The 22,189-nt window shown below is 38.6% G+C and overlaps 4 protein-coding genes across 7 annotated transcripts in view; 2 read left to right on the top strand and 2 right to left on the bottom strand.

The window, feature by feature from the left end:
* The first annotated feature begins 160 nt into the window (after positions 1-160).
* Positions 161-2,430, top strand: acot13 (acyl-CoA thioesterase 13). The gene is made up of 3 exons (XM_079590410.1): positions 161-299; positions 416-600; positions 1,684-2,430. The coding sequence occupies exons 1-3, from the start codon at positions 216-218 to the stop codon at positions 1,838-1,840; spliced, it is 426 nt and encodes a 141-aa protein (XP_079446536.1). The 5' UTR covers positions 161-215; the 3' UTR covers positions 1,841-2,430.
* On the bottom strand, positions 2,404-6,942 carry cUnh6orf62 (chromosome Un C6orf62 homolog). Its single transcript, XM_079590402.1, has 5 exons — positions 5,336-6,942; positions 5,072-5,248; positions 4,310-4,435; positions 3,931-4,065; positions 2,404-3,200 (listed from the first exon to the last, which is right to left on the bottom strand). Exons 1-5 carry the CDS (start codon positions 5,462-5,464, stop codon positions 3,075-3,077), a joined length of 693 nt encoding a protein of 230 aa, XP_079446528.1. The 5' UTR covers positions 5,465-6,942; the 3' UTR covers positions 2,404-3,074.
* Positions 6,913-12,762, top strand: gmnn (geminin DNA replication inhibitor). The gene is made up of 7 exons (XM_079590401.1): positions 6,913-7,559; positions 8,160-8,240; positions 9,273-9,374; positions 9,457-9,613; positions 11,743-11,825; positions 12,082-12,192; positions 12,349-12,762. The coding sequence occupies exons 2-7, from the start codon at positions 8,187-8,189 to the stop codon at positions 12,541-12,543; spliced, it is 702 nt and encodes a 233-aa protein (XP_079446527.1). The 5' UTR covers positions 6,913-7,559; positions 8,160-8,186; the 3' UTR covers positions 12,544-12,762.
* Positions 12,763-13,982: 1,220 nt separating this feature from the next.
* Positions 13,983-22,189, bottom strand: part of ripor2 (RHO family interacting cell polarization regulator 2) — a 48,203-nt gene continuing 39,996 nt past the window's right edge. For all 4 annotated transcript variants that reach the window (XM_079590348.1, XM_079590350.1, XM_079590349.1 and 1 more), the window contains 10 exons: positions 21,522-22,160; positions 20,345-20,517; positions 20,070-20,235; positions 19,805-19,937; positions 18,437-18,592; positions 18,161-18,334; positions 17,856-18,058; positions 16,897-16,980; positions 16,707-16,797; positions 13,983-16,058 (listed from right to left, as the gene is read on the bottom strand). In XM_079590348.1, the coding sequence (XP_079446474.1) occupies positions 15,958-16,058; positions 16,707-16,797; positions 16,897-16,980; positions 17,856-18,058; positions 18,161-18,334; positions 18,437-18,592; positions 19,805-19,937; positions 20,070-20,235; positions 20,345-20,517; positions 21,522-22,160 (1,920 nt within the window). In that variant the 3' untranslated portion in view covers positions 13,983-15,957. The remainder of the gene's footprint in view (positions 16,059-16,706; positions 16,798-16,896; positions 16,981-17,855; positions 18,059-18,160; positions 18,335-18,436; positions 18,593-19,804; positions 19,938-20,069; positions 20,236-20,344; positions 20,518-21,521; positions 22,161-22,189) is intronic.

Here is a 22,189-nt window from a genome sequence, read left to right as displayed (position 1 = left end):
GTTGATTAAATCGTCACATTTTGTTTTCCTATTTAGAATAGTGTAGTGGAAATTGTAATTTCTTCTCGGCAGTGTAGGACTCCAAAAATGCTGTAACCTCTTAAAATATAAACACTCTTATTTTGTATAACATTAAGGCAACCTTTCAAACATTGTGCCAGAGTTAACTTGTCCTTACTTGTCGTTACTGTGTTTTGGTATTGGCATTAGCAGCAATGGTTTCGTTGTCGCTAAAATCACTAAAAGAGATCATGAGAGCGATGGTGGATTGCCCTGGATTTGATCGGGTTTTAAGTAAGGTAGGTGTCTTTGTTAAATTCAGCGATTCTCCTTGACAAACCACACATTGATATGCAAACGAGCCAGACCAGTTCACACTGCAGTAAACATAATGAGCCGTTCATATTGTGATCAGGTCGAAATACTGTCTGCAACCCCTGGGAAAGTGGTGTGTGAGATGAAGGTGGAGGAGGAACACACTAACAGAGGAGGCACTCTTCACGGAGGACTGACAGCCACACTGGTGGATGTGATCTCCACTACTGCCATCATGTACACTGAGAGAGGAGCTCCTGGAGTCAGCGTGGACATGAACATAACGTGAGCTCTTGGGTATATGTTTGTGTCACTGTACCTTCAGCAAGGGCTAAAAATAAAAAAATAGAAATATAAAAAAGATAATTCTAAGGTCACACTTTAGATTAGGGTCCAATTCTCACTATTAGCTACGACTTTTGCCTCAGTAAACTTATAATTACTGCTTATTAATAATAGTTAGTAAGGTAGTTGTTAAGTTTAGGAATTAAAGGGATAGTTCACCCAAAAATGAAAATTGTCATAATTTACTCACTCTCAAGTTGTTTCAATCCTGTATGAATTTCTTTCTTCTGCTGAACACAAAAGAAGATATTTTGAAGAAGGGCAAACAGTTGACAGGCCCCATTGACTTCCATAGTATTTTTTCTTCTCCATACTATGGAAGTCAATGGGGAAATCAACTGTTTGGTTACCCATATTCTTCAAAATATTGTCTTTTGTGTTCAGCAGAAGAAACAAATTCAGAATAACTTGAGGGGGAGTAAATGATGACAGAATTTTAATTTTTGTGTGTACTATCTTTTTAAGCGATGTAGATTATGGTCATGCAGAATAAGGCATTAAATATGCTTTATAAGTACTAATAAACAGACGTTATGCATGCTATAAGCAACTAGTTAATATTGAGAATTGGACCCTAAACTAAAATGTTACCAATTCTAAATATGAATAAATATTATAACAGCATGTTGTTATAGACAGTCTAGTTACATAAATGCAGTGGTTTGAATGTTGGGTTTTTATATCAAGCTAAACTTTTTTTTTTTATGTTTTCCAAACTATAATTTCAACATCATAATTTTGTAACATTGAAAACAATGAAACCACAATGGCAAACTATGTAATACAATTAATTTATAACCTTTATTGGTTTGAAAATTCTTATTAGGTTACCAAATGGCAATATCCAACTGTGACATTTATTGGGGCATGTTGTCACAAAAGTTCAACATGTATTTTATCCCCTTGCTAATAATGATGTAGATGAGGCTTTAAATATATTAACTTGGAATAAAAGTGAAATAGAAAAATGAGAAAAAGTAGAAGACTCTTAACACTTACATTTGTTTGCTTTCTTATTAACAGATACATGAATGCAGCTAAAATTGGAGAAGACATCCTGATCACTGCGCAGGTTTTAAAACAAGGAAGGACTTTGGCATTTGCAACAGTGGATCTCACCAACAAGGCGAACGGAAAACTCATTGCTCAGGGAAGACACACTAAACACCTCGGTAGCTGATTTATGTTCCCTGTAAATTATGTAGTTCTTTATGGTATATAATAAAAAGTCCAGCATAAAAGTATTTTGCACTGTGTTAAGATATGTTCAACAGTGTTTATTTCAACAGAATTATTCAAACAATGGGTACATCAAAATAAAGACAAAGACCCACCTTCCCCTTCAATGTGAACTTAGAATTTCAAAAGGGGAGAAAAAGTAATGATTTTATGCCATACGAACAGACAAGGATGGCTTACAGATACCAAGTCCCAAGCACTGCAATATTTAGTACTTTCAGAACAGGGTGGTCTATTAAAGAAAAACAAATCCGTAATGATCCATTTCAAGTTTCTCCACGAAATTTCTCATTAGGTACATAAGCTTGAACATTAGTCTCCCATCACATTCCCACCACCAATGATTACATCTGGTATCAGTAGCTTGTATGTATATAGTGCAGGAATTGCTCAATTGGTGACTATTACCATCCCAAGTAAAGAACAGCTTCAGAATTCCTCCAACTGACAGTTTATGTCAACCATCCTTGATATACATCACACCGCACCTCCGCCCCCCATCAGGCACCATTACTCCAGAAATTATAAAAACAAACAAGGTTTGTCATATTATAGGCAAGGAATGACACTCAAATTAAAATGTCCAGCAAAAACTAAGGCAGAAACTGAATGAGAAGCAATGCCTACACCAAATGAGTTAAGTATTGTTCACCTTGTAATAGAAGCCTTTTGAGGAAGACTACCCAGGCTCTTCTGTCCTCTGTCACTGATTGTCATTACTCATGAAATCCCTACTCAATATAACAGACATGTTAACTATCCCTCATGACACTGATGTTAAAGCCAGTCCAACACTAGAAAAATCACGTGAGAGACATCTGTCATTGGTTTCCTTTTTTCTCGCTCTCGTTTTTTTATTTTTTTTGTTGCCTTAACATAAAGAGTTCCTTCGGTGACTGGTGCTGTTGACGGTGCAGCTCCAAGAGAACCACTCAAAATCAATGTTCATGCAGGTTCAAATAAAAACTGATCAAAGAGAGGGGAGATGGGATGAGCCAAACCAAGATTGGTCGAGGGAGGGATAAAAAAACAGAGCTAAATTAATCTCAAGATGAAAATGAGTGGTTAACAAAAAGGAGAGTTCCAAGCACAAGTTCAATTCTATTCAACTGAGGGATGTGTAGATAAGGACAACTTGCTTCGAGGCCTTGAGGGGCGTCTTCCGTGCGTTTCTCCTAGTCAGGCATGTATGGGCGGAGGTGGTCCTCGATGTCTCCAACCCCCCAACAGGTAAGCTGATCCTGTGGCAGGTAGAGACAGAGGCTGCACAACTTGAAAACTGTAAGCTTGGCTTTTGGAGTCTGTGAAGGAAAAAAAATGGGTTGTTAAATACTTTATTATGCAGTAAATATTAGGGTATGATAAGATTCACTAAAATTCTGGCCAATACTGACAAGACAATAAACTACACTTTTAAATATATAGTAAATAAGTTGTTATAAGGTGTATAATTATTAGGGATTAACTTGTATTAAAATTCTAGCCAATACTGACAAGCCAATCAGTTATTTATTGGTTATTGGCAATAACAATCATATATATATATATTTGCACTCAAACGGACAAATATCCTCGTAAACACGTTGGTTATGTCTTGTGAATGTAAACCATAGACACAGAAAACATATAACATTATATTGGATCCATGCAGCTCAAGTGACTGCAGCCGTCTCTATAATAATGTTCATCAAATAACAAAAGACAGAAAATTCACTCACTGTTCTTGACTGAATAACCTTTGACTATACAAGTAATACATATTTTATTTATAAAGTGCAGTGTTATTTTACATTTGATTACAGTTTCTGTACCTAAAAATCTTAAAATACCATCAATCGCAACTTTGCACAGTTGTATTTATTTGTGTTTGCCAATTTGTTCTTTTTGTGTTAACTTGTCTTTAATAATCTTAATCTTTAAAATCACTATGCGAGGTATATGGCACCGATAATCTAAATGTAAAAAGAGGAAATTGGCATGTACAATCAAACTAAAAAATTACCTTTATACTTAATGTTTTAATGAACCAACCTGTAAGTGCTGTCTGTCCATGAAGAGAAAGACAGACTGATTGGGGTTGTTCATAACCATCCCAGCCTTGTCCTTCCGACCAACAGCATGCAAAAACTGCTTTTCATAGTCTCCGTGATGAAACTCGAACTTGGCCTGTGAATGTTAGAAAGTAAATGCAACTAAATGGAGTCTGATTCACATTTACAGCATTAAACTTGAACATGGATTTTCAATATTTCCCCAACAAGACTCAAGGTTTCATGTACCTCTCATGTCCATCGTGCAAATGGCGCATGTGCTAAAGTTGAATACTTGTTGTCAAGGGTTTGAACAAGCGTTTGAATAACTCCAAATATGATTAATAAGCAAGCGCGCGCCAGGAAAGACAGAGTTATACCTGAACAGGCCTGAATGGTTCATCTTCAGCCCCTTTCCATCTGGAGAACAGGAGACAGACAATCTTCTCAATATCATTGCGGGGCCAAAGGATAAAGTCCATCTCCTGGGTACAACCTATCACATCCTGTACAGATTTAGAAACATCAGTGAGATTCGAAACAAAGTAACCTCGAACGACATGACATGGATTTTTAGACAAGACGGACCATTACGATCGCAATGCTGCCGACAGCTAGCCTAGAAATCTAGACGCACCCTAGCGGCAGCAAAATTTATTTTGCATTTTGCATCCAGGGTAGTCTAGCAACTCTGGAGAAACCAAACTCTAGTCAGGCCAATCACATCGTGTATAGAGTCGGCGGGCAGGCAAAACAATGACGACTACTTGAAAACAAAGAATGGCTGCTGCCGAACAGCTGTCTTTTGAATCGGCTTTGGCCGCGACTCTGTAGGACTTGGAGTTAAGCTTTTATTTGAGAAAAGAACAAAAAACGGCACTTAAATCATTCTTAAAAAAGGAAGAGGTGTTTGGAGATTTGCCGACCAGATCTTTGCCGCTCAACGTCACCTTCGTTGCTCTGGTTGGTTGTAGCGCTATCCTATTGCCTGCAGAGGGAATTTGAAAGAGAACCGTTTATCCCGCCCCTCGGATTGAGCCATCCCAATGGTGAGTTCCCAGACCTAACATCTTGATGTGGTTCTGGCTTGCCAGGCTAGCCGACAGCAACAATCTTCAAAAATGTTGTGAGTCAATACTTACTCTACGCATTGACTGGTAACGAGGCGCGTGTAACTGCACAACATCTTTCTGGAGAAGTTCTAAAGAACTCTCTAAGGAGTAGCTCGTTCCCTTCACGCCTTTAAGGATATTCTCCTCATAGTTGTTTGTCATCACAGGTACCACCTCAGCTACTTCGAAGAGTGCAGACTTCTTTTTCTGTAAAAGTGGTAGAAGGGCATATTAGAACATTCGCAGTCCATTCCTAAATCATTTCTTGGTTTCATACAGAATCAGTCAACGTACCTTTTCCTTAAATACAAAGGCAATGTAGATCTTGAAGTCGAACTGATCGGCCAGAGATTCTCGTTTCTTCCGTAGCTGGGCGCGGAGTCGGTTTCTAGTTTGATTCCGGCGAGAATTTGGGTCTCCCATTGTTACGGACAGTAAGATTTTCCTAACGCAGACTTTTTCGCTTTTTATTTTCTTGACTGTAGCATATATGGTTTTCAAACCCTTTTAAAAACTAAAGAAGCTATAACCAAGCACTACCTGCAGTACATACTAATTTGAATTAAATAACGAAGTTAGTGAAATCAAATCAAGTCATTTTTAATCCGGGTAGTGCACTTGGGCCAAGTAATTTTACACGTGTCTAAGTTTTAATGAGTTACACCATTTTTTAAAACAAACAATCAAGCCAAGGCTAAGTGTAAACTAAAAGAAATCACTCATATAACACGACCTGATCAATTAGTATTTTTTTTATATGAGAAACTGTGTTGTATTACTGAATAAAGGACAGAAAACACAAATGCCTGCTACACTGAAAACCCATATCGACAGTTTTGTGTGCGAGTCCGTGTGAGGGGACAGATCCCTGGTTTTAGATAAATAAACCTTGCTTAAAGTTATCTAAAACGCTGACCAAGAGATTTGACTTTGAAAAGTCTCTTCCAGTATTGACTCTTGCTTGTATCCATGTCTTTGTATAAACGGTCTCATAAAAGCACATCTGAATGACAGGTGAGAAAGACAACCATGGCAGAGAAATGCAGACGCCATGAGATCTTGGCACGGAGTAAGAACACAGAGTTTGCTAGACATCTTGGGGTTTAAGGGCATAAAATGGGCCCACGAGCTCTCCTGCCACGGTTGAGTTTCATTGTGAGGCTTTTATTTTGTGGCTGGCTAGCAAACTAATGCTAGCTAAGCTGAATACACACACGCCACGGACTGATAACCTGGTTGAAGGGAGCTACATTTCTTTTCTAACGAGTATGAGATCTACGAGAGCATTCAAAGCTAGTTATCATCAATAAACCGACTGTTACATTTTGTGTTTGCCTGTTTTTTGTTATCGCGATGCTAGCAGAGACTGGCTTCGATGAGTGGCTGGCTAACTAGCTAGCTAACTATTGTTTCTCTCCATTTTTTATTCTCGAGTTGTCTTTCAAGCCCGTTTTGATCCGAGCAAGTACTGCAAACAATCCTAACACGTCTTAATACATCGATCTCAATACAAAAAACCCGCCCCGGATGAATCGATCCTCGGCTGAGGTTTAGCTTGATGGTCTCCGTTTGTTTTCGAGCTTTTCCACAGTCGTCACACACCCGTATATGCCATGTCAAGATAAACTGACAAACCGACCGAAATCCTCCGTTCTCTCAGGTAACAGACGGCGAGATCTGCATCGCGGTGGACCCATAATGATGGAAGGAAAGGGTGAAATGTCTTTCGAGCGATTCTTTCGACTGTTTCGGCCCTTTGTTCTGCGTTTGTCTGGAAAATAACAAGCGAACCTCGCTGAACAAACAACTCAAAATGGCCGATGCGCGTCACACAGCTGTGCACATGTGACAGAGGAGGAGCGCGCGCTGGTGAGTGCTTCTGTCAGCTGGATTTATGTAGCGAGGAGTGTTGAGACACGTTTTCTTTAAACGTGTCACGACTGTGTATTTCAGTTTTTTTGTTGCGCAATATGGCTCAAATACTCCCATTATTTGTCTGTTACAACTCAGTTTTAACTTACCATTAATAGTGCAATTTTTTTCCTGTTGTTGTTACAAACTACTGTAGTGAAAACAATTGGCGGGGGCGTAACATGCATTTAATGATTAAAATGTTTTTTAAGTGTCAACGTGGATGATAGATAAGTTAGTTGAATGTAGATACAGAAAATAGATCGATACTATTTTATTGTCATTTCGACCATCATTTATTAAATATTTAACATATACACATTATTTAATTGTTATTTTTGTACAATGTATTTACTCATTTCAATTTTGAGAAATGGATAGTAATTATATAATATTCAATAGTGAACTTAAATATCCCTTGAATCACATGGACTGAAAAAAAGACGTCTGTTTACCATTTACGTCTATGCTCCTTCCGCGCGAAATTCCGGCGTCACGTGACGGTACAAAGGCAGTACTTAAGCCAGTGGCGCGCTCTTCACACACATTCAAGCTGTTGTGAATTCGTGAGTTGTTGTTAGCAGTGCGTGCTTATCGGTCATCTTCCGTGAGTATTCTTCTGTAGTTTGAGTTGTTTATGTTGGGTTTAAGTTATTTAAGGCTTTCCATTGATTTTAAGAAATGTCAGTATGCGTTTAAATGTTTTATATGTACGAGTGTGGATCGGTTTCATTCAGTTTGTTTGGGCAAAGGCTGAGGCCTGCCCTTTTGATGTAGGCTTGTGATTTTTAGATCCAATTAATTTTATCTATATAACCTTAAGACAATACAAACGCCAGATTTATGTTACAACAATTTTTTTGTTTTAGTGTTATAAAATGCTTGGTTATTATCTAGTCTTGTCACGTTTACTGTTTCACTAGTAATAACGTTACTTTAGTCAACAATATAAAATGGTTGACATGCACTTTCAGTTTACTAACATTTATAAAACACTGCGATGTAACGTGCAATAATTAATCTACAGTGTCCTGGTAATCTATACAGTGTACTCAATTAATGAATTTAAGAGTTGCTTATTATTATATTCCTACAATTTATCATGTAGTACACTTAGTTTGCATTATTTACTTTTTTTTTTCTCTTTATTTTTTATTATGGGCATGTCAACGACATATCACCATGTTTCTTTTAAAATTTGTCACAGAGTTCCTGAGCTTTTCTTGGTGAAAACATGAGCTCCATCAGAAGACCCAAACATGCTGAGAATCCCTCTGAAAACATCAAGGTATTTGAGAACATCTCACTTGAGCTCAGTGGATCTGAATTTCATTCAGTTACTGTTAGATGTAAAATTGATGGCTGTTCTGTTAGGTGATCGAGTTAGTTGATGTTTAAATGAATCTAGCAACATCCCCATATGTTGATTAATAGCCCCTAAAATTGGCATGAAATGGATGTTATCGTACTTTCTTCCCTGTTGTGATGTATATGCCACTACAGGAGGGAGGGGATGTTATTTTGATTAAAGATTTCGAGGGCATATGATTTTTAAAATAATGTAAATCCTCTATTTTAATAAAAATAATAATAATTGAATGTTCCTTAAGAATTGTAGGTTGATTTAATTGTTTGTGTTTTTTTTTTTAAAGCTAGTGGATTGTTTATTGTGGCTATGTAACTGTGACCTCTAATTCTTATGTTTGGGTTATTTAATAATGGTCTGGTCAGTTTTGTAAAATGGAAAGAATGATGTCAACTATTCAACTACTCAAGTTAGGATAAACTGAACTGTGAGAGACCTTGCTGTGTCTCTGAATTAATCATTGTCAGTGTTGAGATCCAGTAACTTGTGCATCTGTCTGCCACTGTATTCTTTAAGTGAAAACATTAACCAACTCCAAACTTGCAGTTGGTCATAAGGAGACTTCTGTGGTGAGTTCCCACGGTAATTACAGGTTAAAGAATGTTGCAGTTAGATAATAATGCAGGCGGTCCAATGGCTGCCCGTGGGAATTGGAGGTGTTTACGGCATGCAGCTGATGTGTGGCCTGCCCCTTTCCCACGCTTGTTAGAACGACCGATACGTGGAGTTGCTCCGATACCTTGCTTGTTGCTGTCTTGAACTGACAGCTTAACAAGTGTAAGAGGAGAATAATGACTGTTGAGGCAGGTGAATTGAGCCTGTTACTTTGTGCATGGATAGAGTTGCTCAGTTTTCCGTCTCACCAAAATGAGCCTTTATCCTCAGATTCTTGTTTTATTACTGATGATACCTGAGGACCCTGAGATTAATTCCTTAATTTTATTCTTTTCTCAGAAATTCTTTGTAGCGCCAACATCTGGAGTGGGATCAGGAAGGAGGACGCTCCAAGTCCTTCAGCCGTCTGCTGTAAATAAGAACCTTGGTCGTATAATTGAGGTACTTAACAGTTGTTGCCATTTTGGACTTTGTAAAGTTTAAAGACTTTCCTGACTGTTAAAGCCAATCTCACCCTGTTTAGAATGGCAAATCTGTTCCTAAAAGGAAGATGTGGAGCGCAGAGCAGGTTAAAGGTTCAAAGAGGGTGAAAGCAGAGGTGGCTGTAAAATCCACAAGTCCAGAAAATGAGAACCAGCCTGAGGGGGTTACGCAGGAGGCCTATGAGCTCATGATCAAAGGTAAGTTATCACGCATGGTTCAGAGGCGTTGATTGGATTAACATTCTTGCCAAGGTATTCCTGTTAATGCTGCCATGAAGAGACAAATTACTTCGGATTGTTAATGCATTCTCTTAACCCAGTTTATTGCTCATTGACAAGTGAAAATGAAGCGGCAAGTTAAAATTAAGTAGAAAAATGTCTTGTTATAGCGCCGCCATCTTGCAGTACAACCTGTGACTTCTGGGTTGGGTTTGTCTTGCCTAACTTAAAACCGATACAACTGTAGAGACAATGAAGAGCAGATACTGAAAGATAAAGACCGACCATTAAAGATGGAAACTGGAAAGCCACAGGGCACCAGAAGACAAAAGAGAGGCCACTATTGCATTGCTCCTGGATGTAAAGATGAGTTTTACCGTGTTCAAGCAAAGGACAAAAACCCTCTATTGGTCAACTACTATAATGATCTTAATTAATCCAACGGAGCCAACCAACCCTGACTTCACAGGTTGTAGTACTGCAAGATGGCAGTGCCCTTGCTACAACAGCCATAAGACATTCAGCTGTACTTTCAGTAGTGCAAGCCAAAATTCACTGCCTTTAGACCTTGAAAGACCATTGAACTGCCCCGACCGGTTTAAAGCATCATCATGCATCCAGTAAAACGTGTTGCACAAGTTTTTCTCTTATGTCCAGTGTAGACTGCTTCAAACGGTTGTGACGCATCATTTCAAATGCATCCAGTGCAGATAAGTTGGATGGGTTATAAGCGAGACCCTCTCGTTCACTCAATCGCTCGCGACACATGGCAACACTGGCTACGTTTACATGCACAGCTTTGTTTAATTCGGACTGAATTAATTCCGTTTGATGAATCTGAATGTAGTTTACACGAACGCTAAACCTGTGATCGTGTTGATTTGCGTTTTGTCACAATTTCAACGTCATTGCACATGCGCAGTCCTTTCAGTTTCGGTTTTCAATCCGTTCTTAGAAAAGGGATAAACCACCCCTTTCAACCCAATCGAAATTTCATTTGGATCGAGCTCAATCGGATCAAGGTGTTTTACATGAAGGCTTTTCAGTCCGATTGAGCCGCCAATCCGATTATTTGGTTGCATGTAAACGTAGCCAATGTTGGACCCTTTATTGAAAGTACCATACTTTTACTTGTGACATGCCTTCAAGCACCAGTAAGAACGGTATTTGTAATAAGTAATAAATAAAACCTTATCTAATAGGGGTGTAACGGTACGCAAAAATCACGGTTCGGTTCATACCTCGGTTTTAAAGTCACGGTTCGGTTCATTTTCGGTACAGTAAGGGAAAGAAATGCAAAACATTAAACTGCTGGTTGTTTACTATAAACTTTTTTTTTAACAATTTGTTTACACTTTTTTTTTAAACACGCTTTTTTAATAAAATATAGGCTAATAAATAGAAAATATATAAAATAAAAAAAGTATAAGAAATAAAATACTGCTGCAAAGTTCTCCACTAAATAAAATACTCTCAAACCAATATTGGCCATGACGCTAGCTAGCGAGAGGCTGGGCTAAAGCGAGCGTGCCGTGTATGTGGTGATCTTTCTTTATTTATGTCCGAGCCCGACCCGAGTTAAAATCCTTTTTTTTTTTTTTTCTCATACTGACACATGTACGTTTGTTTGTGTGGAAAGCCCGCTTTTAACAGAAAGGCATTCGGAAATGTCCACAGATGAGTGCATCAGCGCGCACGGAGCTACAAGCGCTCTTAACACAGGCGCGTGTGCACGTGTTTCGTTGTCACAGCAACATAAACTATTTTCTGCACACAGGAAGACAGATGTAATGGTACTATTTTACATGTATTTGAATCACAAAAACGATTAATCAGATTTAATCAGTGCAACGCGGAGACTTCCGACACTTAATATGTTCGTGTGGAAACTCGGAATTGACCTATGTTCCGCACACAAAACTAGCCTAATTTACGTGAATGATTGCATTCAGTACACGTGCACCGTACCGAAAGTGCTGTACCGAAACAGTCCGGTACGAATACACGTACCGTTACACCCCTATTATCTAATAATAAAACGACTTGTAATTAAAAATATTTTCTCGGATGCAGCCATTGTATTGGATGTTTCTCCTCTCTCTCCCCAGAAACTCCTGGGTCCTCCTACTGGAAGGAGGTGGCAGAAGAGAGGCGGAAAGCACTGTTCAGTGTTCTCCAAGAAAATGAAAAGGTGAGTTAATCGTTGAAAGAGTATTTGCTAATGTTTTGCCATCTTGCTCCATCTCTCTTTATAGGGCTGCTGAGTCAGTTGTTCATGACACTTGTTTAGTGTGACCGTAGGTAGCTGTAATTGGTACAATAACTGGGGGAAAGAGTCTCTTAAATTTAAGACCTATTTGGCCTCCCTGGAAGTTAGTCAAAGGTCCCCCTGGTATGATTACGATTTTATTTAAATGTGATGCCTGTTTATTTTGTTTAAAAACTAGTTGCACAAAGACATTGAAGCCAAAGATGAACAGATTGCTCAACTGAAGAGTGAGAACGATGAGTTACAGGAGCTGGCACAGCACGTACAACACATGGCCGACATGATCGAAGTGAGTGCTCTGTTCTGTATGCCGTTTAATAGTGTCAGCCTTGCCAAGATTTGAATGCAAGGATTTAACAACCATTATGGTGGGACCAAAGAATAAAGTAACCTCAAGGTTCAAATAATGCCCATGTTAACATTTGCTTTTTCACATTTCAAACAGAGATTAACCGGTAAAAGTCCAGACAATCTAGAGGAGCTGCGTGAGATCGCCTTTGAGCCTGAAGATGACGAGGATCAAGAAGAACATGGAGATGAGAGTGATTCTGATGAAAGCCTGAACAGTGTTGAACTAAACGCAGAACAATCACACCACTGTGTGCCACATAAGGATGATTTCACAAATGAAGAAAGCTGAAATGATGCTCTTGAAAATATTGAACTGTGATGGACCAGTTGTTTGGTCTTAAGTGAATTTTTCTTTTTGCCTTTTTAGGACAATTTTGCACCTTTTTGTTTAATACTTTTGTCTTTGCTGTAAATTAGCTTTTATTTTCAGTACCTGTAGTTCATATTCACTGCCAGTGTACATATGTAAACTTGAATGCATACAGTGGAAATAAACTCCTATTTTGTACACGTGCTCTTCTCTTCCTGGTGTAAGGACAACTATACAGCTTGTCTGTCTTGTGCAGAGCATCGTTCAACAAGCTCTGCTTGAATCCTAAACCTTGAGGAGCTCCTAAAGGTAGTTTAAGGCCAGCTGTCCCAGTCCAGACTCGCCAGTTTCTCCAGACCGGACTGCAGACTCAGAGTCTTGGAGTTCTTGAGGTGGTGGGTGATGTTGTGCAGGTAGCAGCTCCAGTGCTGTTGTGAAGAGATTGTTGTCTGGACAAATTAGCTTTTTAATAGGGTGTAGAATCCAAGTTGTTGACTTCAGTTTGGTAAAAGTTAGAAGCCTTTCTTACTTCAACATTGTGCAATAAGTGCAAATGGTCACGTTTCACATTGTAAATTTGTCCTTCAATAATTTTTACTGATTGGTCAATTTACATAACTAAAGACATATGTAACTTTTTGTGCCCTGGTGATTTCATAAAACAGGGTGTCTTTCAGAAGAACATTATAGCCGGAGCTACTTCTGTTTGTTACACCAGATACTCTGCTGTTGTCCTGCCAGGTCCAAATACAAGATAAGACAAACACTGTTTGGAAGCTGAATTCATGATGTATTTGCAAAAGTTACATTGTGTAAAGCATCACACTTCTTAAACAGTCATTACACAATTTTTTTTAGACCAAAACAAAAACTGGAATGATAAATTAATTCCCAGCATGCTTTGCATGAGAATCATTCATTGAAATTAAGCGGTTTGTAAATAAGATGCACTTTTCTTTAATTATCTTGGTGTGAATGTAGTTGTACTGTATTTTCCGATCGTTTCTTGATCTGTTAATATCACAACAAATGCTTTCCCTTTTTGTTGAAAAACAAGATTTTGTGAAATTAATTTAACATTTTATTTTACAATTTAAGTTTAATTTTCAGAAATTATTACTCCTGTCTTCAGTGTCACATGATCTTTCAGAAATCATTCTAATATGCGGATTTGCTGCTCAAACTTTCCTTAAAATTTTTAAAAACAGTTGTGCTGCTTCATAATTGTAGAAACTGAAATACATTTCCACCCCCCCAAGATTCTTCAATGAATGGGAAGTTCAAAAGAACAGAATTTATTCAAAATAGTAATTTATGTAAAAGTATTTTCCCTTTTGATCAATGTAATACATCCCTCACTGAATTTTTTCAAAACCTTTGAATGGTAGTATATGATTTACAAAAAAAAAAGTCGTGATAATTATGCAAAAATAAATTTTATTGCCACTTTCAGCAGAGGAAATACAGTAAACTCAAAAAAAATTAAACAATGAGGGAACATTAGCATTGTGACGTCAAGTGAAATCAGCTCTCATTCAAACAGTAGTAGCTAAAGCTATTGCAACGGCAAGCTGATGCGCTCAAGCCCTCGACATGTACAGTCACACGCTCACGAAACCGTAACAGCTTCCTATCAAGGACACTAATTTAATGAGGTTTGAACAAAATGTAGTTCACTGAGCTTCTGTCTGAGATGAATACAAGGCAATAAATCCAACCGTTTCACTTGATATCTCTGTGCAAAGAAAGAAATTCTCAAGGAGTGAATGCCCAGGGTCAAATACTGTAACGGTGGTCATTCCTCACAAAGCAAGAGGAAAACATGAATTTCTGTGACTGAATACAGAAAAAATAATCATTTTTGAATGCGTCATAATTCTGATAAATAGAAACCACAAAACAGCCTTGAATATATTGACTACGGTATCATTATGGCTTTAGGAGTTTGTGCAGTAAATGCCACATATGTTTAACATGTTAAGAAACAATCTTCCCGAAACATTTCAGTTGTGCTTTAGAGGCAAATACTTACAGTAACCTTTTCCGTACTCAGGACATTCCTCGAAATGTGCTCTTTTGATGGATTTAAGCCCCTGCTTTCATACAATTCTCAATGTCATAGAAAACATTTGTAAAAATAGGTACGGTGATCTACAAAACTGCGTTTTAATTGTCCCCATAAGCGTAAATTCACATTTGAGAGACCAACATTGGGTGTGTCAACGTCACAAAGCGAGGCAAGCGTTCGGTTAGCGAAGAGCGTTTTTTCAGGTCATGTGCATAAGCGTACTGAAAAGACGTTCAGAAAAGGTTCCCTTCAGCACAAATACTGTAGAACTCAGCAAATACATTGTTAAAAGGTGATACTGCTCAATAAAACATATTTATATGTAAAATGCCAAATATATATATATATAATTATTTCATAGTCCCTCAATAATACCAAATCCTGACTGTACCTAATCATATTGCGAACAGATGTTTAGTACAATATTAATACAATCTGTTCTCAGTATTTATTTATTTTTTAAGAGGGTCAAATCAGCATCTTACCATTTATAGTGAAGAGAAATTAAAAAATAAATTAAATGATATTACAGTCACGTGACTCAGTAGTAGCACGGTAACAATAGGCACAGAAGCAAGTTCGGATCACAGAGCAAAAAAGCTTCCAGTGTTCATTTATGCACAAACCAAAATTCACAGTAATGCATCACGCTTCTCTGACTGAATTAAAGTGCATTTTCAGATACTCTGATGGGCTCCAAACAGCTCTTGTTGCAAGATCCCATGTGCCCAGGTATTAGTACCATGTTAATGCAATCGTCCACTACAGGCCCCCGTCGTCCATAGAAATATCCACACCTGACCAGTGAAGGCAAGCGAGCGATCTGTAAATCAGCAGACCATCGTCCACGCCGTTCTTTTTAGTAGTTCATACGCCCGGCTGGGTTGGAACAAAACCTAAAATCCTTCCTTTCCCAGCGGTTATAGTAATTTCACTTTGTCCAGGTCAAAAAAAAAAAAAAAAAAAACTCGAGCATTAAAACGGTCCCTTGTAATCCCTGAAACGGAACGACACGTACAGAGAAGTAAATCCCAGGACAAAATTAAAATAAAATTTGCTGTGCTATTTACACGACCTCTGACAGTACAACTGCAAATAACTAACTGCCAATAATAAATACTCTTATTGTTCAATCAGCAACAATGACTCGTGACCACTGCGACACGAGTAGTATAAATGAAAACATCCTGTAGAAAAGGAGACCTCGTGATGACGGTCTCAAGATATGGGCCTGCATCGAAGCCTCACTGTTCTACTTGTGAGCAGGTCGTGTGTATTTCCCGCCAGGTGTGTGCAGGGTCACGAGGATGATAAGTGGATTTTTTCTAAAATGAAGTGGTAACCGCATTACCGCGGCGAGTTCCCAGCCGCACAATCTCCCTCGGTACTGTGTCCAACTGCTCGTATGCCAGACGCCCATCTTCACCTGAGAACAGAAGCACACACAAACAAGCTCTGTAAGACACAGGAAGGCTGGAGTTGTTGTTTATAGGCGTTGAGTATCTGCAGAGTTTTTAAAATGAAGTTTAAGACCTGCAACAAATAAAATTAATACCGTGTCCATAGAGAACAAACGCATAATCTCAAAATAAATCACGCATCTCAGATTTTACTTTTAAACTTTTACTTTAATTAAACAGGTTGGGGCACTTATTAAATGAGGACTTCAAGTTGGCATGAAGTGGAAGTTGCGATTCTTATCTTCCCTTTTGTGTTTAACAATAAAAGAATAGGGCGGGACTTGATTTTGTCCATCGGGAATTGATTGGATTTGTTGTTTGCTAGTGTTGTGATGTCATGTGATTGACAGGTTGCCCCGCCCTCATGCTAGAGATGTCACTGCAAGAGTGAGGGGTTGAAGTTATTTTGATTACAGATTACCACGGCACATGATCGTCCAGTATTTATTTTCTGAGAAAACAGACCAAGAATACACATACACATTTTTGTTGAATAAAATGCTGTCTAGAATGGGTCAGCCAGAGGTACACTCATTTGCAGAAAGAGCAAAAACAAGAAGTATCATTGACTTATTGTGCAGCCGGTGTGTCATGTGTATGACTGGATGTTTTACCAAAAGTGAGGAGGGTTTCTATGGCAATCTGGTGGAGCTCTTCATCCGCTGAGTCACACAGCAACACCACGGCGTCAATGCTCTCCACAGCCTGAAAATAACCCGAGACACAGAGAGAGGCTTGAAGTAGCCAATCACTGACATGATATTGGCTTCAGTTTGAAGTGACGTGCGATTCAGTGAAACTGACCTGCAGGCAGCTCAGAGCGGCACATGCTGCTCTTGGTGTGTGTAAGCCAACTTCTGATAAGGCTTGTGTGTAACAATCAACAGCCTGTTGAAGAAAAACACACATAGACAAGATTAACTACTTGATCGCCTCCTCAAACAGCTGTACATTCATTTTGTGCTGCATGCTGCTACAGTACCATGATTATTGAATTATTAGTGAATTTGCACAGTTCATTTCTTCATATTTTTATTTTGTATATTTTTATTTCTTCATTTTATATTATTATCATCATTACATTTTTATTTCTATGATTTTGTTTTTGTAAATGTGTTTGCTTTATAGTTTGTACACATTTTGGACATTTTTATTCACATCTTGATATTTCTATCCAGCATTTTTCTGCATTTTTTCCAAAGTTGCTTTTAAATACACTACTGTTTAAAAGTTAGATTTTAAAGAAATTAATACTTTTATTAAGCTAGGATGCATTAATCAAAAGTGACGGTAGAGGCATTTATAATGCTAGATTTCTATTTCACAATAAATGTTGTTCTTTCTATTTATCAAAGAATCCTGAAACAAAATGTATCAGTTTCCACAAAACATATGAAGCAGCAAAACTGTTTTCAACTTATTATTAATAATAATAAGTGTTTCCTGAGCAGCAAATCAGCATATTAGAATGATTTCTTAAGGATCACTGAAGACTAGAGTCATAACGCTGAAAATTCAGCTTTGTCATCACAGGAATAGATTACATTTTAAAATATATAAAGTAATTTTAAGTTGTAATAATACTTGACAATATTACTGTTATTACTGTATTTTTGATTATATAAATACAGCCTTGGTGAGCATAAGAAACCTTTTCAAAAGCATTACAAAAAATCTTACTGACCCTAAACTTTCAAATGTTAGATTATGTCGATATGAACCTGGCTATAGACTAAACTCATGTAATGTGCTAAACGACTGACCTTTGACCTGAAGGGTGTGTGTTGGGCAGCAGAGGAGAGGAAGGCAGTAGCGGCCTTTATCACGTCAGGGTCATCAGAGGTCAGCAGCCCAGCCACGGCCCACAGGGTTTGAGACCGGGGCTGGAGACACATGACGGACACTTCCTGTAGTTCCTTCAGAGAACGTTCTGTGTCCCCACAGCTCAGGGCTTCTTCAAGCATGACTGGTTTGGACACAAAAGAGAAAGATTACACTATGCTAATAATATATTAAAATCTATTAAAGCTATTCAACAAATGATTATTATTCGACAAAAATGTCTTGCCTTCTTTGGCTAAATCCAGCAGGTGTCGCTCCATGTCCGTGACATCATGTTCAACAGAGTAGCGGTGGAACTGAAACACGGTGAGGACATCCTGTGCCATAGAGGACGATGACGGACATGAGGAAGAGGCCAGCTCGCTCCCGTCCACCATTTCATTCACCACCATCCTGATGACTGGACACACATGCGAACACAGGCAGATGAACGCTGATGTTACGTTCATAATAATTCAGCAGATTGCCGATGTCTCCTTCAGCGGAGTATTATTGTCAGTACCTGAGTCAGGAGAGTGAGGCAGGATCTGTGTCAGTGGCAAGGCAAAGCTGAGATGCATGTGCTTTAACACTTGGTCCAGTGTAGTATGGAACAGACCACCACTGCAGTCGGACCACAGAGACATCAGCGCCGGCCGCTCCACCAGCTCAGGCAGCACTGGTGACCGAACGAAGAGAGGGGAGGTTGAATTAAAAACTGTTCAGAAATATTTCATTTTTGACATATATATGACAATATTTGACATTTTGAATTATTTGTATTACACACACACGCACACACACTTCCTCATATAAGCAATATCACAAATATGTGTCATCACATGGAAAAATTAAATACAGGGTTGAAAAATTATCACTTGGGTCATCAAGATTATACTGTTGTTCTGTCAAATAAAAGTATTATTATTATTTACTATTTATTTTATTATCATTTATTTAAATTATTACTACTATTTTATTTGAAGTATGTAATGTTGCTGTTGCTAGTAAAATAACCTATCTCTGTCTGGTAACCTTTTATTTACTTTCTAAAGCCATAACTAAGTGCTATAATAATATGTAGGATGCTATTTGTAGTTATGCTTCTCGAAGAGCAACAATATTTAGCTCAAACAGCCAAAACTCTTTAAAAGTCAAGCTTTGAAGTAAATATACTCATATTAAAAATAAAAGTTCATATATGGCATTGATGCCATATAACAACCTTTCAGTGAACAGTTCTTAAAAGAACCACTTTTTTTCTAAATGTGAAGAACATTTTCTTCAGAGAAGAGATGTCGTTGCAAGATGGAGGGGGAAGTTATTTTTGATTAAAGATTAAGATTAAAGAGGACAGACTACTCAAAATATATATACACACTGCAATGTTCCATAAAAAATAATAATGATTCATTTTGATTGTATGATGACTTAGAGGGATAGTTCAACCAAAAATGAAAATTCTGTCATCATTTACTCACCCTCATGTTGTTCCAAACCTGTATGAATTTCTTTCTTCTGTTGAACACAAAAAATATATTTTGAAGAATGTCACTGGCTGATGGCTCCCATTTTTTTTCATACTATGGAAGTCAATGGGGTCCATCAACTGTCTGGTAAACAACATTCTTTAAAATATCTTCTTTTGTATTCAACAGAAAGAAAAAAAATCATAAAAGTTTGGAACAACATGAGGGTGAGTAAATGATGACAGAATTTTCATTTTTGGATAAATCTAACCTTAATAATCTAATCTTTTTACACTGTAAAGCACCTTTATTTTTAGTGAGAAGTAAAAATGGGCAATGCTGCTGAAACAACATTAAAATTCTCCCACAAGGAACATGAACACATAACAAAAACAAAACAATAACATCCAAGATATATTCACCATCCGACACTGAAGTGCAGCTGCCCGGTCTGTCAAAGTTTTTCTCACTGAGCTCCTCCAACAGGAGAGTTTCAGTGGCTAGTTTGTGCAGGTATGTCTTGTGCTGCGACTGCCTTCCTCCTGAGGTCAACAACTACATCCCATACATAAAGAAACAGCATTTTATATCAACATATAAAAGCAATTGAGACAAAGGAAATCACACTATTGTATGGAGTCTGAGAAGAAGCAAAAGAAAGTTGTAAAGGTGGAAACCCAGAATCACCTGAATGAGCTGATTACAGTATTGCAGATGAACAACGATGGCAACGTCTAGGTTGTCGTTCCCCGTGGTGAGAGGCAACGGGCTGCCGGCCACACTGTTCCCTACACCCGTGTCCTCTGTGAGGGCTTCACTCAGGTGTCCCCTTGCTTCTGGATGTTGGACTGACCTGTCGGACGTGTAAGACATACTGTCACCACAAGGCGGCGCTGCATAATCACAACTACTGAGGTTCCTGAGAGAAAGCAGGTCACCAAATGGTGTGATGTCCAACTCACCCGATTCGTTCTGACTCCATGTCAATAAAGACAGAGCGTGAGAGGGTGCCCGCGTCATCTCCTGTGTCATCGTCATCGAAGTCAGAGGTGTTAAGAAAGTCGAAGCTTTCCAGAGCGCTCTCCACGGTCAAACTGAGGCTTGATGAGCGGCTCCTATGGGCAGGTACACGGCACTGAGGAGAGACAACAACACCCTTCACGGACCGTTCATTCAGAATTTAATTGAAAGCTTTCCCTTGTGTCTGTTTTGAGCTTTTCTGAACCATTATATGATTTAACATCAATACAGATACCGCTGGTGTTTATTCCTGCAAAACCTGATACTTTTTTTAAAATCAAGATTATATGGATCAAAAATGACATTAAAGACATTGTAATGTTCAAGGATAAACAATATTATCTGTTTGTTATATCAATATTTTATATCTAATTGTTCATGCTCATTTCCTCTATTTTTACATTTTGATTATCTTTGCCATCATCTAACATTCACTTAGTTAATCTTTAAAAACACCAATAGTTGAATAACACTGTTAAATGTAATATTTAGCAAATATGAAAAAAAATATTTTTCTTTATTAATTTGTCTTTTTTTATATTTTAAATATTATAATTTTATCAAAACAGTACATAAATTTAATATCAGCCATAGCATGAAAATGATTAGCGATTTATCAATATAGGCCAGGTTTTTAATATAGGTGGATCCCTATTAATATTAAGTTACCATGTATATTTCATATAAATACTGTGTACATCAAATTATGCAATGGCAGCTTTTTATTAAGCAAATTATATCTATTCGGTTGTTTTTCCTTTAGATGTATACATACTAATCGAAACGGCTCTGATTGGCCATTGCATTTTTGCACTGCAAAACCATGCGTGAAAAGAAATCCTTGATGCAACATGAGCAGACCTAAATGTAATTCCACAATCAACACTTTTCATTCATTTCTTTTCACATCTTACTTAAATCATGGCAGTGGTAATAAATTTAGTTCAGTTGTACAGGGGCATCTTTTGGTGGCATTCTTGCTCCAAGCCTCTGTTTCAAACCGACTGTTTCCTGAGTTCAGATGGCTTTCTTGCTAATAAAACGCATCAAACTTCATGATGAATCTGCACCAAAACATCTAAAGTGAAACCAAAGACCACAAACAGAGAACTCATTCACCTTGAGCAGGTCTTCAAGTCTCATGACCTCCTGCTCCAAGTCCTGCAGCTCCCCGCAGCGCTGGCCTAAGCTCTCCAGCAGCAGGAGCAGAGACTGAATGGCCTCCTCCAGGCTGCTCTCCAGGAAAGTAATGCTGCCCTCTCCAGCCCAGCTCAGAGCGCCGGTCTCTGGAAGCATGTCAGAAGAGGTGAGCCTCCTCACCAGCTGCCTGGTCAGACTGCCTTCCTCCCCGTCCAGCTCCACTGGCTTCAGCTCCAGGGCTTCATCAGGCATGTTGGGCTCCAGGAACATCACATCATCCGGTCCCACTGCAGACAGCTGACTCTCGGAGCACAACGAGAGGGCAGCGGAGCCTGTGCCGGGCACCTGGCCCTCAACCTGGTCCCACTCCAGGTCTGGATCGCTGGCGCTGACACTGCCGCAGTCTTCCTCAACGCACTCCTCCTCAACTGGCCTGTCCTCAGGGACGGGAGCCGGTTGAGAGGTAGGGTACGTCTCAGGGGGCGTGACGGTGATCTCGGGGTTTGACTGGATGGGGGCGGGGCTTGAGGTTGACATGTCAGAGAAGGTGAAGGACAGACGCTTGCATTCGGCCACACTGCATCCTCCGTTTTCAAAGACGTCATCTGGTAAAGTGGACTGTGCGATTGAAAGGGAAAGAAAATAAT

Source organism: Phoxinus phoxinus, assembly GCF_949152265.1.
Source record: "Phoxinus phoxinus genome assembly, chromosome: 19".
Taxonomy (NCBI): domain Eukaryota; kingdom Metazoa; phylum Chordata; class Actinopteri; order Cypriniformes; family Leuciscidae; genus Phoxinus; species Phoxinus phoxinus.
This window is presented reverse-complemented; position numbering and strand designations above follow the sequence as displayed.

Coding starts and splice junctions, on each gene's coding strand:
- cUnh6orf62 (XM_079590402.1), bottom strand. CDS start 5,464: ATGGGAGACCCAAATTCTCGCCGGAATCAAACTAGAAACCGACTCCGC. Junction 4,436..5,071: donor GTTACCAGTCAATGCGTAGA/GTAAGTATTGAC, acceptor AAATCTGTACAG/GATGTGATAGGTTGTACCCA. Junction 3,201..3,930: donor TGGACAGACAGCACTTACAG/GTTGGTTCATTA, acceptor TTTCCTTCACAG/ACTCCAAAAGCCAAGCTTAC.
- acot13 (XM_079590410.1), top strand. CDS start 216: ATGGTTTCGTTGTCGCTAAAATCACTAAAAGAGATCATGAGAGCGATG. Junction 300..415: donor TTGATCGGGTTTTAAGTAAG/GTAGGTGTCTTT, acceptor TATTGTGATCAG/GTCGAAATACTGTCTGCAAC. Junction 601..1,683: donor AGCGTGGACATGAACATAAC/GTGAGCTCTTGG, acceptor TCTTATTAACAG/ATACATGAATGCAGCTAAAA.
- gmnn (XM_079590401.1), top strand. CDS start 8,187: ATGAGCTCCATCAGAAGACCCAAACATGCTGAGAATCCCTCTGAAAAC. Junction 8,241..9,272: donor ATCCCTCTGAAAACATCAAG/GTATTTGAGAAC, acceptor TTCTTTTCTCAG/AAATTCTTTGTAGCGCCAAC. Junction 9,614..11,742: donor CTATGAGCTCATGATCAAAG/GTAAGTTATCAC, acceptor CTCTCTCCCCAG/AAACTCCTGGGTCCTCCTAC.